The sequence below is a fragment of the Haliotis cracherodii genome, unplaced genomic scaffold (genome assembly GCF_022045235.1).
Source record: "Haliotis cracherodii isolate W230 unplaced genomic scaffold, xgHalCrac1.p SCAF_2, whole genome shotgun sequence".
Lineage (NCBI taxonomy): Eukaryota > Metazoa > Mollusca > Gastropoda > Lepetellida > Haliotidae > Haliotis > Haliotis cracherodii.
Window position 1 is genome coordinate 25,533,744 of NW_027266275.1, and position 15,277 is coordinate 25,549,020.

At 39.0% G+C, this 15,277-nt stretch overlaps 1 protein-coding gene and 1 pseudogene across 1 annotated transcript in view; one reads left to right on the forward strand and one right to left on the reverse strand.

Annotated features, from left to right (window-relative positions):
• The window catches only part of LOC139467885 (calmodulin-like), a 49,454-nt gene that overhangs the window by 2,990 nt on the left and 31,187 nt on the right, over positions 1–15,277 (reverse strand). Inside the window, exons 3-4 of the mRNA XM_071249415.1 lie at positions 9,978–10,121; positions 4,426–4,668 (exon numbers count right to left, since the gene is read on the reverse strand). Of these exons, the coding sequence (XP_071105516.1) occupies positions 4,426–4,668; positions 9,978–10,121 (387 nt within the window). The remainder of the gene's footprint in view (positions 1–4,425; positions 4,669–9,977; positions 10,122–15,277) is intronic.
• On the forward strand, positions 5,839–8,341 carry LOC139468885 (transcriptional regulator QRICH1-like; annotated as a pseudogene).

Sequence of the window (15,277 nt, forward strand, 5' to 3'; positions counted from 1 at the left end):
CTCACCTCACCTCACCTCACCTATGAGCACTGTTCTTTGGGAGTATTGACACAGCCAAACACATTAACTATCGCAACAGGGAACAAGTACTGATGCTGATCATTGTCCCTTGGAGTTTTGTTTGCAGTTTCATCCCGCTAACAATTCGCTTTAAAGTATCCTCTTACAGTCCTGAGTAGAAACAAATAGGCTTTTTTAAATTTCAATCATACCGTTTTCCAGTCACAGTTTATTTACTTTTATTTAGAATTTCAATTCTTGAAATAACGTGCTGATGTACTATGATTTTAATGTCTCGGTGTGTCGAATACACAATGTATTAATGGTTCTCATCAGCGGTTTAACTGCCGATACTCTAATGCGTTAATGTGCCTTTTCATTAACGGACATTTATCAGTCGCCTATTCCCATCTGTGAATCGACCAGCAATACAATTAAACGATAATACCATAGCCTATTCGTGTGAAGGAGAATACGTACGTGAGTTTCTGTGCTTTGCAGTTACAAACAAGATCGTATTAAAGTGTTGCCTTATCGTTTGTCGATACGAATTCTTGACCAGAACTGCTTCAGGGTTGCCGCAGAGGCATGTACTCAGAGCAGGATGGTTTACAGATTCTGTTTCCAGGGCGGTGGTGGTTTCCTGTTGATCGTAGACCAACCTTTTGCATATAATTGCACTTGGATTTTCATGTGAGAAGTTAGCGGTGTTTATCACATTAAGTTTTTGAGAGGCAGGCCTATTTATCCTATTTATCATGATTGTATTTGGGATTCCTAGGAACAATGGTTCCTCAGCTGCGGGTTGGCTAAACCTTGTCATCGTACCCCGACTAGAGGAGGTGTTTTTTTATCAACCATTATTGTTTCTGGCCCTGACAGGTCCCAGTGAATAGTCGGAATATTACGACGTAAAACAACACTGACTCAATTTCGTATGTAAGAACATTCGTCCGAGTAGACCGTGAAGTCAATTCGGAGACTGTTTGCACGTGCATTTTCAAATAATTGTGGGTTTCTTAAGATCAGATAAAAATTAAGAATAAAGTTTGTACTTGTGTATGTGAGTTTGCTAATGTGTAAAGATGCGTCATCTTAAGACACGGTGCATGAAGACCCTTAAATCTCTCCAGGTTTGTTTGGCTAACATATTGCAGGGTGTTATGTCAACAGTTATGCCCTGTAGATGCCATTACCAGATGTCATTATGACCTACGCTAAAATGATTACACAGATTAAATCAATGTGCTCATTGGGTGTATGGGTGTGGTGACGGAGCGCTCAGCCAATAATGAGAAGCACAGCTTCGGCTCGTAATCACACATATTGTCATTTGCCCTGTTGTGTCAACTATGTACCCTCATGGATGGGACCCATATTCCCACTGGGTAGACACAAGCCGTTTTTGACAATATTACACTATTTTACACTGTTGTCGCGATGCAATACGTATCTCAGGGTGTGTTAACGAAAGGATACTGAAAACAACTCAACAGTTGTGATACTAAGAATCAATAGTGACACAACCAAAACACACTGAATTACCTTAGTGAGCGAGTGAGTTTATGCTTCACGTCACATCGGCAATATTTCAGCCATATCGTGACGAGTTGAATTACCTTAAAATAATGAAACAATATATGTTGATGAAACATGAACATGCCGTTTGAAAATAATGATATACAATTTGCGTAAAATATGATATGTCCTCGTTGTTTATAAAAACGTATCGTTTTGTATTGATGCTACACCATAACATACTTCGGCGGTCCTGGGTCTTGTATTTTCCTTTCCGGCTACAGCTGCCAAACCAGATCTTTTCTCATTTTTGAATTAAAACTATGAGCGTAAAAGAAAAAAATTAAAACCGTTTTGCAACAATGTACTTTTGGTGATATTTTTTAAGCATTAATATTTTGTCGAGCATTATCTGGTTACGATTGATTTTTTCGATACAATCCGATACAATTCTGTTCGGACCCTAAGCTATCAAAGATAATTGGATTCTAAAATTTTAACAACAGTGACGTCACACAGATGTCGCCATACGTCATTAAATGTGAAGGACAAACACTGTCACTGATGTGATAATATTTCACTGTCGAGGATACACGACTTACGAATTCCCCATCGGACAGGAACTCGGTCAGATAACGGCGTTAAATGAACTTCATAAGCGCATGGAAATGATGTAAACACTGACATACTTCTTCCAGATCCCTGGGGAAGCCCTTGGGATTTCCTAGCGTCAATAAATTCATTCAGCAGCATTGTTCATGATATCTTTAAGATGGTTATTCATTCAGTAGCATTGTTCTTGATAACTTTAACGTGGTTATTCTTTCAGTAGCATTGTTCATTGTAACTTTAAGGTTGTTATTCATTCAGTAGCATTGTTCTTGATAACTTTAAGGAGGTTATTCATTCAGAAGCATTGTTGTTTTAAGGTGCTTATTCATTCCGCAGCATTGTTAACAACCTTAAGGTGCTTATTCATTTATCAACACTGTCCATGATAACTTTAATGTGCTTATTCATTCCGCAGCATTGTTAATAACTTTAAGGTGCTTATTCATTTAGCAACATTGTCCATGATAACGTTAATGTGCTTATTCATTCAGCGGCATTGTTCATGGTACTTTAAGGTGCTTATTCATTTAGTAACACTGTTCATGATAACTTTAGTGTGTTTATTTATCAGTAGCATTGTTCATAATAACATTTATGCGCTTATTCATTCAGCAGCATTGTTCATGATAACTGTAATCTTGAACTCAGGGGTTTTGCATACTTTTTGAAAAGGTTCTTTTACTTTTGATTTTTGTGTGAATGGCGGGTGCTCCCAGTGGGGCAGGACATGCTTACCTTTTTCGCGAACACCTGTTGCCATCACTGATTTCAGTGGTCCATTCAAATAATTTTCTCAGCTTATTTGACCTTTACGCCAAATTTTAATGTTTCGCCGGATAATCTAGAAATTTACAATTCAAATTTATGTCCAATGATAGAATATCTTCACAATGACAACGACGAACAAAATGAAGACATACATACATAATGCGATCGACTACCTACTACTGACAGCCGATGTCTACAGTGCACTATGATTGCACCTCTCGACCTCATCTCCTTTTTTGACCAAATCTTCCCAATCACCTTTAAATGATTGGCATGTGGTGACTTACAGCTTTGGCACACATTCTGTGACTGCACTTAAAAGTCCCTACCGTCGCGTTTTTCATGTACTCAATGTCAACACGATGCACTGTCCTTGACGTACTAGAGTAGCACAAAACACAAATCACCCATCTACTGATGATATTACTTATATCTGTTTGTTTTAACCTTACTATCAAGGAAATTACTGCAGGGCATTTTGTGCAAACATACTCTCACAATGTAGCACTTTTTGATAAAGTGTTTTTGTTCACCGGTACAGAGATTGGTGTAGGAGTTTTAATTAGTTATGACACCAGGTGTTCGCGAAAAGGTAATTATTTATCCTGACACGGCCGTCACAAACACATGCAAAAGCAAGACAATTGTTCACAAGAGGTCGCACGTACCAAATAGCGATTGAAAAAAGTAAGATAAGTGTGAGTTCATTGGGGTATGAATCTCCATAGATTGAGGTCCAAACAGTGTATACCTATCTTAGGTTTCGTAAAAGAAAATATCGAATTCATATTGTTGACAGATGAATGATATATACCCGAAAACACCGCAAATAATCAATTACATAATCATATCTCATATCGAGTTCAAACACATACTTTGCATACTTGCAGGCTTAAATCAGGATTGGGTGGGCTAAATATGTTGAATGGCTAATAATGTGTCATCGTACCCCTACGGTTTTCATCGTTGCTCATGCTGTCAACCACTGTCGTGCCTTGACGAGACTCGAATATTTACAAGCCGAAGTGAATTGCTTGAATACTGCAGAAAAAGGCGGTAAATCATTTTTTGCTCATGTACTCCTGGAATAGGGCATGTCCACAACTAAAAGGTCACCTACTAAAATGTATTTATAAATGTTGTGTATTAAATATTCATTATCAGTTCATTTAAGTAGCTTTGGACGATTGCAGTATCCTTTCCTTTCACTTTTAAATCCGTTTTTCAGCTGTCTTTTTTTTGGTGCACGTGAATAACAACCTGATACGCAGTGTATTAAAAATCCCGATTACAAATGCAATGCTTTTATCATGACTTCATGGAAATAGACTACATGTGCAATTCAGACAAATACAATACCATTATATAATTAACTATTTCATACGATAGGTGAATATGACACTTAAGCACTCTCTGCGGGAGTGGAAAATAACCATCACGCTATTGGTCAATAATGACATAAATTACCAAACGGCGTTCGTAGGAAACTATGTATGGGACGAAGATAATAACAATGGATGCAGTTACCGTCGTAGCTGATAATTCCATCACCGTCAACGTCAGCCTCTTTAATCATTTCATCTACCTCTTCATCGGTTAACTTCTCTCCTAGATTTGTCATAACATGCCGCAACTCAGCGGCGCTGATGTAACCATTTCCATCTCGATCGAACACACGGAATGCCTCCCGTAACTCCTCATCATTATCTGTCTCTTTCATCTTCTTCGCCATCATTTGGAGAAATTCCTCAAAGTCGATGGTGCCATTACCTGTGAAAATGCGACGGGAAGAGGATACGTTTGGTTTTCCCATCCTATTACACGGACAAGTGTGACACAATTCTAACGGGATGACAGCAGATTTGAGAAAGTGTTTATTATTTACATAATTCGGATCAACTTACGCCAATGACATTTAACTGAACATGTTTCAACTGATTGCCAGAGGAAGAGATATAATCCATGACGTCAAACAAACACCAAAATATCCAATATTAGTTAAGAGCGGCATTTGATATTCCACATGGATAATGCTCAAGAAAGCAATTTAATTGACTATAGATTTAATCTGAATCAAATATCACAGTGCAAACGCCCACAGATTCGGTAAAATCAGGAAGTGTGATTTTTTGCTAACGTTTTTCATAATGTAAAAAATTGGAATAGAATACTAATAGATTTATTCAAGCGCATGGTCATTATAATTTTCAATAATATGGACGCCAATGCTGAAATTCCAATAATATCAAATATGACTAAAAATACTTAACTTTTTGCTTCATAATGTTGTAAATAAAATAAATGATGCATGTCACCTCAGACATAATTAAGCATGCTGGTTGTTACCTAATCTCTACATTTCTCTTGAGATATGCCTCAATTAATTTCCTCATTGCTTTGTGCGGTCTTTCCTGAGTCAACTGAAATAGCTGAAGGGAAATAGTTTTAGAAATGAATTCAAAGATGCCCTTGGGCATAACTTCGATACGTCTGTAGCCCGTGTAATAATGTAATTAAATTAGGTGAATTAAACCTGATTTTTTTCTGAAAACCATCAGCAAACCTTTTGACATATACGGCATTATTCTCAATCAGTTCTGTAAATGTATGGTTTGAGGACGTATGTTATTAAGTTCAAATTTTTTCAAGAAAAATAAGAAGGCCAGGAGGACGTGGCTATATACTTTTTCTCTATTTCTGAACCAAATATTTACGAAGACTGGTTGAACATTTCTGGGCCTAACAACGAAGGATGCATGTTACACCCGTAACAGTCTGCATGTATTAAGGACGTTTGAACCAAATAAACAACCAGGCTGCATATCTCTGCAGGAATTACATTGACGTGGCATTCACTGTTGATGAAAATTTACCAAATTGGCGCCCGCGCAGTCATCACGTATCTCAAATTGAAGAGCTCCAACAGCCATCTATGCGGATATGGTGTCAACTTTAAGGGATGGTGCTCCTTCCTTTGCCCCAGAATTAAGCAGCGGGGTTCAAGAAGGTAAATATGAGCCTCGAAGTCAATCCAAGATCAGGAAGACCTTCAACTGCCAACGCTTAGGAAAATGTTGATTAAATACATGGTATGATTATGGATGCTGGATGACTTACTCATATGGGCACATAGCCAATACAGTTGGCATATCTCATGAAAGAGTTGAGAACATTCTGAGGAATGAACCATGACGAAGGTTTCAGCACACTAAGTTCAAATGGCACCAGGTTCATTATCTCTCAACTGATTTTGTGAAGCGATTTGTAATCATAGAAGGGTCTTGTGTTCACCACCGTCAGCCAGAGACAGTGGAACAACAGTCAAAGAGTGGAAACATCCAAAGTCTCTTCCATCATTTTGGTAAGGTGATGGCTTTGGATTTCTGGGTTCCTACTGGTGGAGGGGCGGTCGGTAGCCTAGTGGTTAAAGCGTTCGCTCGTCACGCCGAAGACCCGGGTTCGAATCCCGACATGGGTACAATGTGTGAAGCCCATTTCTGGTGTCCCCCGCCGTGATATTGCTGGAATATTGCTAAAAGCGGCGTAAAACCAAACTCACTCACTCACTCCTACTGGTGGACTACCTCCCAAAAGGTCAGGCCGCAAGTGGCCAATATTATGCTTATCTGCTTAGTGAACTATGTGAGTGTAGCATCGTCGAGGAAATCTCACTTGTAGTTAAAGCGTTCACTCCTCACGCCGAAGATCCGGGTTCGATTCCCGACATGGGTACAATGTGTGAAGTCCATTTCTAGTGTCCCCCGCCGTAATATTCCTTGAATATTGCTAAAAGCGGGGTAAAACCATACTCAATCACTTAAGGTATGATGTTCCATCAAGACAAGGCACTTGTGCACTTGCTTGATATCTCTCCAATGCATGACTGTGGCTTTGAACTCATAGAACAAAATATTCAAAAGAATCGGCACCATCAGATTTCCAACTCTTCCCAAACTTGAGGAAAGAACTGTTTGACAAGCATTATGCAAATGATGATGATGTCATTTCCGCTGGGTATGACACATCACACCACCAGGGGGACGCCTTCCAAACCAGTAGGATCCAGGCACTCCAGCATCGTTGGCAGAACCTCGGAGAGGTTATGTATAGGAGAAACCATTTCTACGAGGAATTACCAGCGACCACAATCGCTGGTAGTCCCGAGGAGAAATGGTTTGTTTAACTTATAAACCGACTCATCGCATAGACAGCGTTTTTAATGAAATAACTGGAATAAAATCTCTCAAATGTATAACCTGTATCGGAGATGAAATGTCGCCTGCAGTCGCAGTTCAATGAAACCGGTGACCTCATCACGTGGGTTTCGCAAAGGTGGGAAATCTGTACGTGCGTCTCGCAATGGCACGAAATCTGCACGTGCGTCTCGTAAGCTGAAACTATTACACGTTTTGCTTTGACTGACGCTCATTCATTGTACAGCCAGTGACGAAAGAGGATGTCTGACAGCGAGACAGACTTATTTTTGACTCAGTCAAAATTTTGATGCCAGGAGAAAGATGATTTTCAATTTCGTTTTGGGGAACCAATGACGGAGGAGATTATAAGAGAGAAGTTAAAAGGTACTGTTTCTAAGCGAACTAGAATCAAAAATGACTGGGCTGTGGGTATTTTCAAGCGATGGCAACAGGAGAGAATGCAACGCTCAGTCAATGAAAATCTTCGTTTGCTTCCCAGTTGTTTGACACAGCGTTTGCGGGATATGGAGAAGCCGGACTTGAACACTGCCTTGACGTACTTTTTGTTTGAAGCCAGGAAGCAGAACGGGGAAGTTTATCCATCCACGACGTTATATGGAATATATGCAACGGCAATTCTGAAAGAAAATTCTGCATTCTGCAACCTTTTTGATGACGACGTATTTAAAGAAGCGAGAAAATCTCTCGATGCAGTAATGAAAAGGATTCGGCACGTCAACACGCAGGTCGACAGAAGTTATATCCCAGGAAGAGGAACAGCAATTATGGGAGAATGGGATGCTTGGAGACTCTACTCCTCAGACACTACTGGATACAGTTTTATACCTAACTGGTGAGTGTTTATATCGTACTAAAGGGCAGCGAACATCTCTGCTCAGTTGAGTCGAAAATAGTCTTTATTCTCTAAATTTTTGTCTGTCAATTTCGAATATGTATTTATTTATTGAAATAAAATTGAGTGGTTAATTTGAAATTTGTTTTAGGTCTCAATTTTGCATTGCGGGGAGGAGAGGAGCACCGCAATTTGAGGATGTTTAACCAACCTCGGATAACTGGTCCCTTCCCTGACAGCAAATGTCGACGTTACCTGCGTTACTGTGAAGATATCTTTTAAACCAACCCTGGTGGAATCCAACAACACAAGGTCAAACCTAAGGACGCGAGAGGGTATGAGAACAAGGAGAGACCTGATCAGACTGTACGAGAAGAATAAGTCACTTTGGTGAGTCGAAACTATCTTTGATTAAAAATCTTTCTGAATTCTGAAAAAACTTCAAATACTACCAATATTGAAATTAAATGTCTTAACTTTGATCGCTTTGTCTCGTAAAGTATTCGGTTAAATTCCAAGTTGCACATTCTTAATGGTTTATTTTATTTCATTTTTATGTCTCCGTGTTATTTTAATCTATTTTAGCCCGAAAACTCTCCCAGAGAAAAGGTATGCTTTTTAATTGACACCACTTAGGAAGCCTGTCGACTCGCAGTCGTACCATAGTATGCCGGTTTGCCACAACACATTTGGGGTACAATCAAGAAGCTGTGTGTCAAGGCTGGCATCGTTGGGAAGAAAACTAACCACTCGCTTCGCGCGACTGCTGCCTACCGTCTATACCAAGCTAACATAGACGAGCAGACCATTTGTAACCAAACTGGGCCTCGTAGCGAAGCCGTAGGTGTGTACAAGCGTGCAAGTGAAGATCAGAAAGCGGTTGTTTCCGAAATTCTGTCGAAGGCCAGTAAAACGAAGTCAGCTCCCTCCGCAGCATCTTCAACTGTTTCTTCTGGTGTTGACCTGGGTGAACCCAGCACAGCAGGCGAAAACCTGGAACCTCTCTGACATTCAGCTTCCTTTGAAGTAAAATAAAGCTTGGCATCTCTTTATGTAGTTTTTGTTCTATCAAGGGTTTACAATGATTGTAAGCCCTCCTGCGAGCTGTTACAATCGTTGTAATACCTCCTACGAGGTGTCACCACAATTTCAAAACCTCCATATCGAGTTACACAAATAGCCAGAAGGTTTATAAATGTTGCAAAATAATTAGCAACCATTTCCATCAATGCAGTCCATCATAGTTAGGCCCAGAACTATTCAGCCACCCGACCCCTGAAGATCCGTGACAGAATTAGGCCTTCAGCAACCCATGCTTGCCGTAAAAGGCGACTATGCTTGTCGTAAGAGGCGACGAACGGGATCGGGTGGTCAGGCTCGCTGACTTGCTTGGTCGATTATTTACAGACCACATTCATATAGCTGGAATATTGCTGAGTGCGGTGTTAAACAACAAACTATTCAGCCACCTCTTGTAATTGTCATATGCGACTTATTGTTTCATTTAGGATGATTATATTAACTTACGTCACGGCACGTCAAAGAATGAGTGATTCATTGCTAGGCTTGGACCAAATAGCCTTTAAGCACATCTTCTTAATAGTTTTCCTAAACACATTTTAGGATGTACATCAAATTAGCCGCTAATTGCATACAGACAATGTTTCAGGTTCACACGTGATATTTAGTACAATGTCTAGACCTTGACTGGAGTGAGCCATAAAGGGCAAGGTTGGTCAACGCAGTTTTAAACAGTGCTTCAGTCATATCACGGCATGTCAGCTTGGTGTTTAAGGAAAGCCCAGACTTATGCAGGTCTTTGGTGAAACCTGCGGGAACGGGTATGGTGCTGATAAATCTAAAAACATAACCAGAGCAAATCTGGGAGTCGAACCAACGATCATAGGTTTCTAGCACACTTAACTAACGCAACTCTGCACAACCTATTGCGGCGCCTTAGACAACTGTGCCTGCCATGACTAGAAATGGACACCAGATTGGAGCCTTAACAGGCTCATAGAGATCCCTACCATCAGCGTCCACCTCATTGATCATCTCTTGCAACTCCTCCTCCGTAGGGTTCTGGCCCAGTGACCGCATCACAACACCTAGCTCCTTGTGGGATATAGTGCCATCCCCGTCTTTGTCGAACAGAGAAAACGCCTCTTTAAATTCTGAAAAGATTCAATTATCATCACATCAAAGACAGTGTTTCCAGTATTGTCAAAACTGAAGGACGTCTCTTAGGAGCCTTGATTCAAATAAGCTGTGGTCCTGATAAGAGTTGATATTAGTTTAAAAGGATAATTTGTGTTAATAATATAGTCGATTTGGTTGACATAAAAAAGGCGACAAACCAAGCGACAGACCATTGGACGATTCCGACTTTATCATTAGTATGTATACATGAGCCACGATAAATTAATGATGATACCAGGTGTTAAACACACTACCCAACTTAAACGTATTAACCATTGAATATAATAACTGAGAATAGCGAACGGACAGGTGTATGTTGAACAACAATTATATAACACAACATATTTACAAAATATGTATGTGACCTCATGACAATTTCATTTATAACTGGTTTTGTTCAGTTCCAAAGTTGAATACGAATTGAAAAATCTTGTTGAAATATAAATTTGATAAGAGGACATAAAACAAACCTCACAATGTCTCGAATGTCTTGTATCACTATCTGCTTGATTTTCGGTTTGGATACACAAAAAATAATACATCGTCATAATTTTTCAAATTTGAACGTCAAATACATGACACTGTGAAAAACACACAAGGCACGTCTCTGATGTTGTATCTTAGAATCCGCCTCCGTTCAGTGGATCGAGCGTCTGCCAGGAGGGAGGAGGTCGGTGGTTCCATCCCCGGTCGCGTCTTACCAAAGACGTTAAAATGGTAATTGTTGTTGCCCTGCCTGGCTTTCGGCGTTAAGTGGATAAAACAATGACTGTTTTGAAGTCAGTGTACTGTGTCATTGTGTCTTTGTAAGCTAACACTATAAACACCAGCTAGTGACCTAATACAAACAGCTACACACACGCACGCGTGCGCGCACTATAATAGATGCAATATTCTGAACGCAACGTTACACCCCATTTTCATCTCACCTCACCTGTATCCTAAAGGTGCGCAACATGACCACATAGGGTTATCATTTTGTTTAAACCCCACCAGTGACACCCGACAAATGCAAAGGTCAGTTCAGCTTAAAAGAACGGGAACATATGGCACAAGATAAATTAGGAAATTGCATCCGGCATCATTTTTGTCACGGATGCGTATGATTTGTAAATGTTCTCCACATTCGTCCATAAAACGTTTTGAAAGCTTTACTAAGGCCTTGATTGTTTAGCAATTTTTGTCCAAGATTCAAATGATGCATTTCGATGAAAGGCCATGATCGGTTGTACCTCCAAAGTTGTGAAATGTAGACACCAAGGTCTGGAATATTGCTCGATATAAGGGGAAAGTTGAAGTCATCCCTATTGTCATACAGTCTTATCTCATTTTGTCAATCTGAGTCTTTAAGCATATATCTGAATATATGAAATAAATTAGGCGGTTTCGCTGGCCTCCCTTATTTTTAGCTCAGGTCTGTAAAAAAACACACAACATACATAAGGGCTTTATAATATGTGTGTAAATGTCTGTTTTACATAGGGAAAATCTTTACAGTTTCTATGTCCCTGCCTCGTTAAACGGCTTTGTAACAGGTACGTTTTTATTCAATCCAAACTTATTGTCAATATATGATTAATTGAATTGCAATGGCAGTCTAACGATTGTCCTTTCCTAGCGAAGGACGTATAACTGAAGAGGAGTGATTAAATTCTCCGCTCGATCAGTCACAATGCGCCTGCGAGACTGCAATATAATGTCAACTAATCTGATTTACTGTCTGTGCTTTCATAACGAAATCGGAAAATATCAATTTCATATTACTTTTAAAAAAACCTCATTCTTTCTCGTTAGCAGAAAATCCGATTGGTTGACGTTCTTGCGAAAATCATCAATAGTGATTGATTGTCAAATAATAATTTAATGGACATGAATTGAAATAACATTTCAGGAAACGACAGCAATAGATGGATGGCTCTTTATGACCCTGTTATTTGAACTTATTTTAAGAACGCATCCATCACGGTTGTTTATACGGAAAGACCGTAGAACATGCTTTGTTAAGAAATCTGTGAAGGAATTCTCATTTTTCAGGGAACATTGATCCTATATATATATCCAATCGGAGCTGAAAGCTTTCATAACATTACATTGCTACTCACATTCACAAATTAATCAGACATGTACACATGCCAAATTATCGAGTCAAGTGTGTCATAGACTGTCCATACTTTCATTTACGACCCGTGAAGATCCGAGGTAGTATAGGTCGTAAGAGGTGGCTAACGGGATCAATCTCTTGATTGTCTGGTCCAGACACCATTATAAACAGACCGCCGTTAAATATATATATATATATATATATATATATATATATATATATATATATATATATATATATATATATATATATATATATATATATAAAATAAAATAATAAAGTCCACGTTAGTCCATCAATCATAATATAAACTATGTTTGAAACTGATATAAAGAAGATGATGGACTAACGTGGACTTTATTATTTTATTATATATTACATGTACACCGAGTAAACATTTACCTCATTTTTGTATATATATATATATCTATATATATATATATATATATCTATATATATATATATATATATATATATATATATATATGCTGGAATATTGCTGTGTACAACAAACAACAAAAACTTTCATTAACATTTTAGTCTGGAGAGACATTTAATAGATTTGTAAAACATTTCTTCATAAAATCTCCCTTTTGGTGCTTTAGCATTTGGTCCACCACAATCCGATTCCATAAACAGCTGTCTGTGCAAATATGTGGAAAAAAAGAGTGGGAAATGTTGCTGGAACGGCGTGAAATTCAATTTATTTACGGATTACCCCAGTAATCTATTCGTGGACTTGCATGACCATTAGTCAAATAAAATCTTGACATTATATCCTTATAAAAGGACTGAAACTGTTCACGTAGTCCGACGTTAATACGATAAATTCATCCAATGTTTCCTTGTTGAAAGGTCAGCCTCATCAGCAGTAATCTCCCTGCGCTGAAACGGAGCTGGAAAGACACAATTCCTTCACAGCAGTGCAATAAATTTAGCGTTTCATTGGTGTGTACAATAAAAGACACAACTCCTCTTGCATCTCAGGTTTATATCTGTGTCAGGTTAAACACTGGTTGTACCATATCTGGATCTACGAGAAACGTCAAGGTTCTTTAAAGGGAGCATAATTATCATATTAGGTATCTGAAAATACACAGCTGTACGTTTTTATAATTAATCATCGCAGTACGGTGTATTTTGGGGACGCATTTATAATGGGAATTTTCAATCGTTCGGCTGGAATTATGGCCGCTCGATCTAAAATAGGGTTTGTACATTTCATCAATCAAAACTGTTTGACGTTTAATCATGCAGTGACGAAGAGAACGTCGAACTAATGATGCTGACAGACTACAGTACCGAGAAGGGCGGCTTCATTATTGTCGCCGTTTCAAACATACTCCTGTTCAAGAAGGTATGAAACATATTTGGGATAACAACTTCTCTTATTTGTTTTGTTTTCTCGCGACGTTTCTACTTCTTGTCCCCCCATCAAGAAGGTATTATTCATCACCTGATGAAGGGGCACGACGTCGCCCTGAAACTACTTGACAAACAAAGAGGAAGTTGTTATCCACTATAGTTAGTGAGTGAGTATGGTTTTACGCCGCTTTTAGCAATATTCCAGCAATATCACGGCGGGGGACACCAGAAATGGTCTTCACACATTGTACCCATGTCGGGAATCGAACCAGGGTCTTCGGCGTGACGAGCGAACGCTTTAACCACTAGGCTACCTGACCGCCCCTTATCCACTATACGTTTCACGTCCCCGCGCTAATCCAACTTCTAAATGGACAATGAAAGATTTTTCACCCCGATTGGTAGGGATGATCCAATGGTATAGTATTAGTTATGGTGTCTTTAGTTGCCGTATACGGTTTTTATATTAGGTCAAATATTAGGAAAATATTTGGCGAGGCGTGAGGCAAGACCAATATTTTTTCTGCTACCCTAATATGACACCGTTTACGGCAACTAAAGACACCATAACGAATATATTATGCTGACAAGTGTATACTATGTGGTATCCTTGTCGCACATGAAATGTCAAAACGAAAACTTGACACTTACAACCGGTATAAACGACGGGACCACTACATATGTTTCCGATACAACGCTTTAATGTAAACATGAACGTTAACAATGGAATATATATAATGCACTAAATGTGACCGTTTAAAGTATTATAGCTAAAATGGATAGAACTATCATAAAAATGCCCGCATGTTAACAGAAATCTGTGGGACACTGTAACTTGATAGCAGTCCGTTTTTCCCTAACGATAGGCTGCTATCTATTCTATTGCTATATAACGTCATTGGCGTCACGTTTCTTGTTTGTGGCGTCATCCCATAGTATGTTCTATGACGATGCTATTTGTAACTCCGCTGTAAGCTTTTTTTCTATATTTTTATAAATAAAGTCACGAACGTGGTTTCTTTAATAAATAATGTCTCAGCTCATCACAACTGATGATATTAAAACACTAAACAGTGTCGAATAACGAATTTCTGTACAAGAATTTCCATGTGAAATGTGTGAGGTGAACCTCTTTCAGTTCATGTCCGGTTCAATGTTCGGTCCAACATCCAGTGCCATGTCTGCTGCCATATTTGGCACCGAGTAATGTCTATGCAATTAGTAAAATGACTTTGTGTTTGACCTAATTGGACATTAAACTAACGTTCATAGTTCAATATTCCAGTATTTCGGATGAAGGTTTGGGTAGCTTGGGCATTCCATCTGTTGATCGAAGAGTGTTTTCCTGGTATTTATACAACTCCATGGATTATTGAGCGTAAGTGACATTTGGCAACTAAACGTGTAAGCAGTGACGATAGGAATATTAGGATTCTTGAATCTCTTTTAAAAAGATAGCCGTAATAATTCCGATGCGGCTCAGAGCAAGATTTATTCACTGACTCGTTACAAAAATGAATATTTCTGCAACACGACGTTTCGATAAGCATATTGCAATGTTTGACAAATGGATGAGATACCAGTTGCGAAAAGCATACGGCAGTCTCCAGAAGTGGTTTGAACAATCACCAGATTGGCGATGGACATTAGTTTACTTCTCTACTA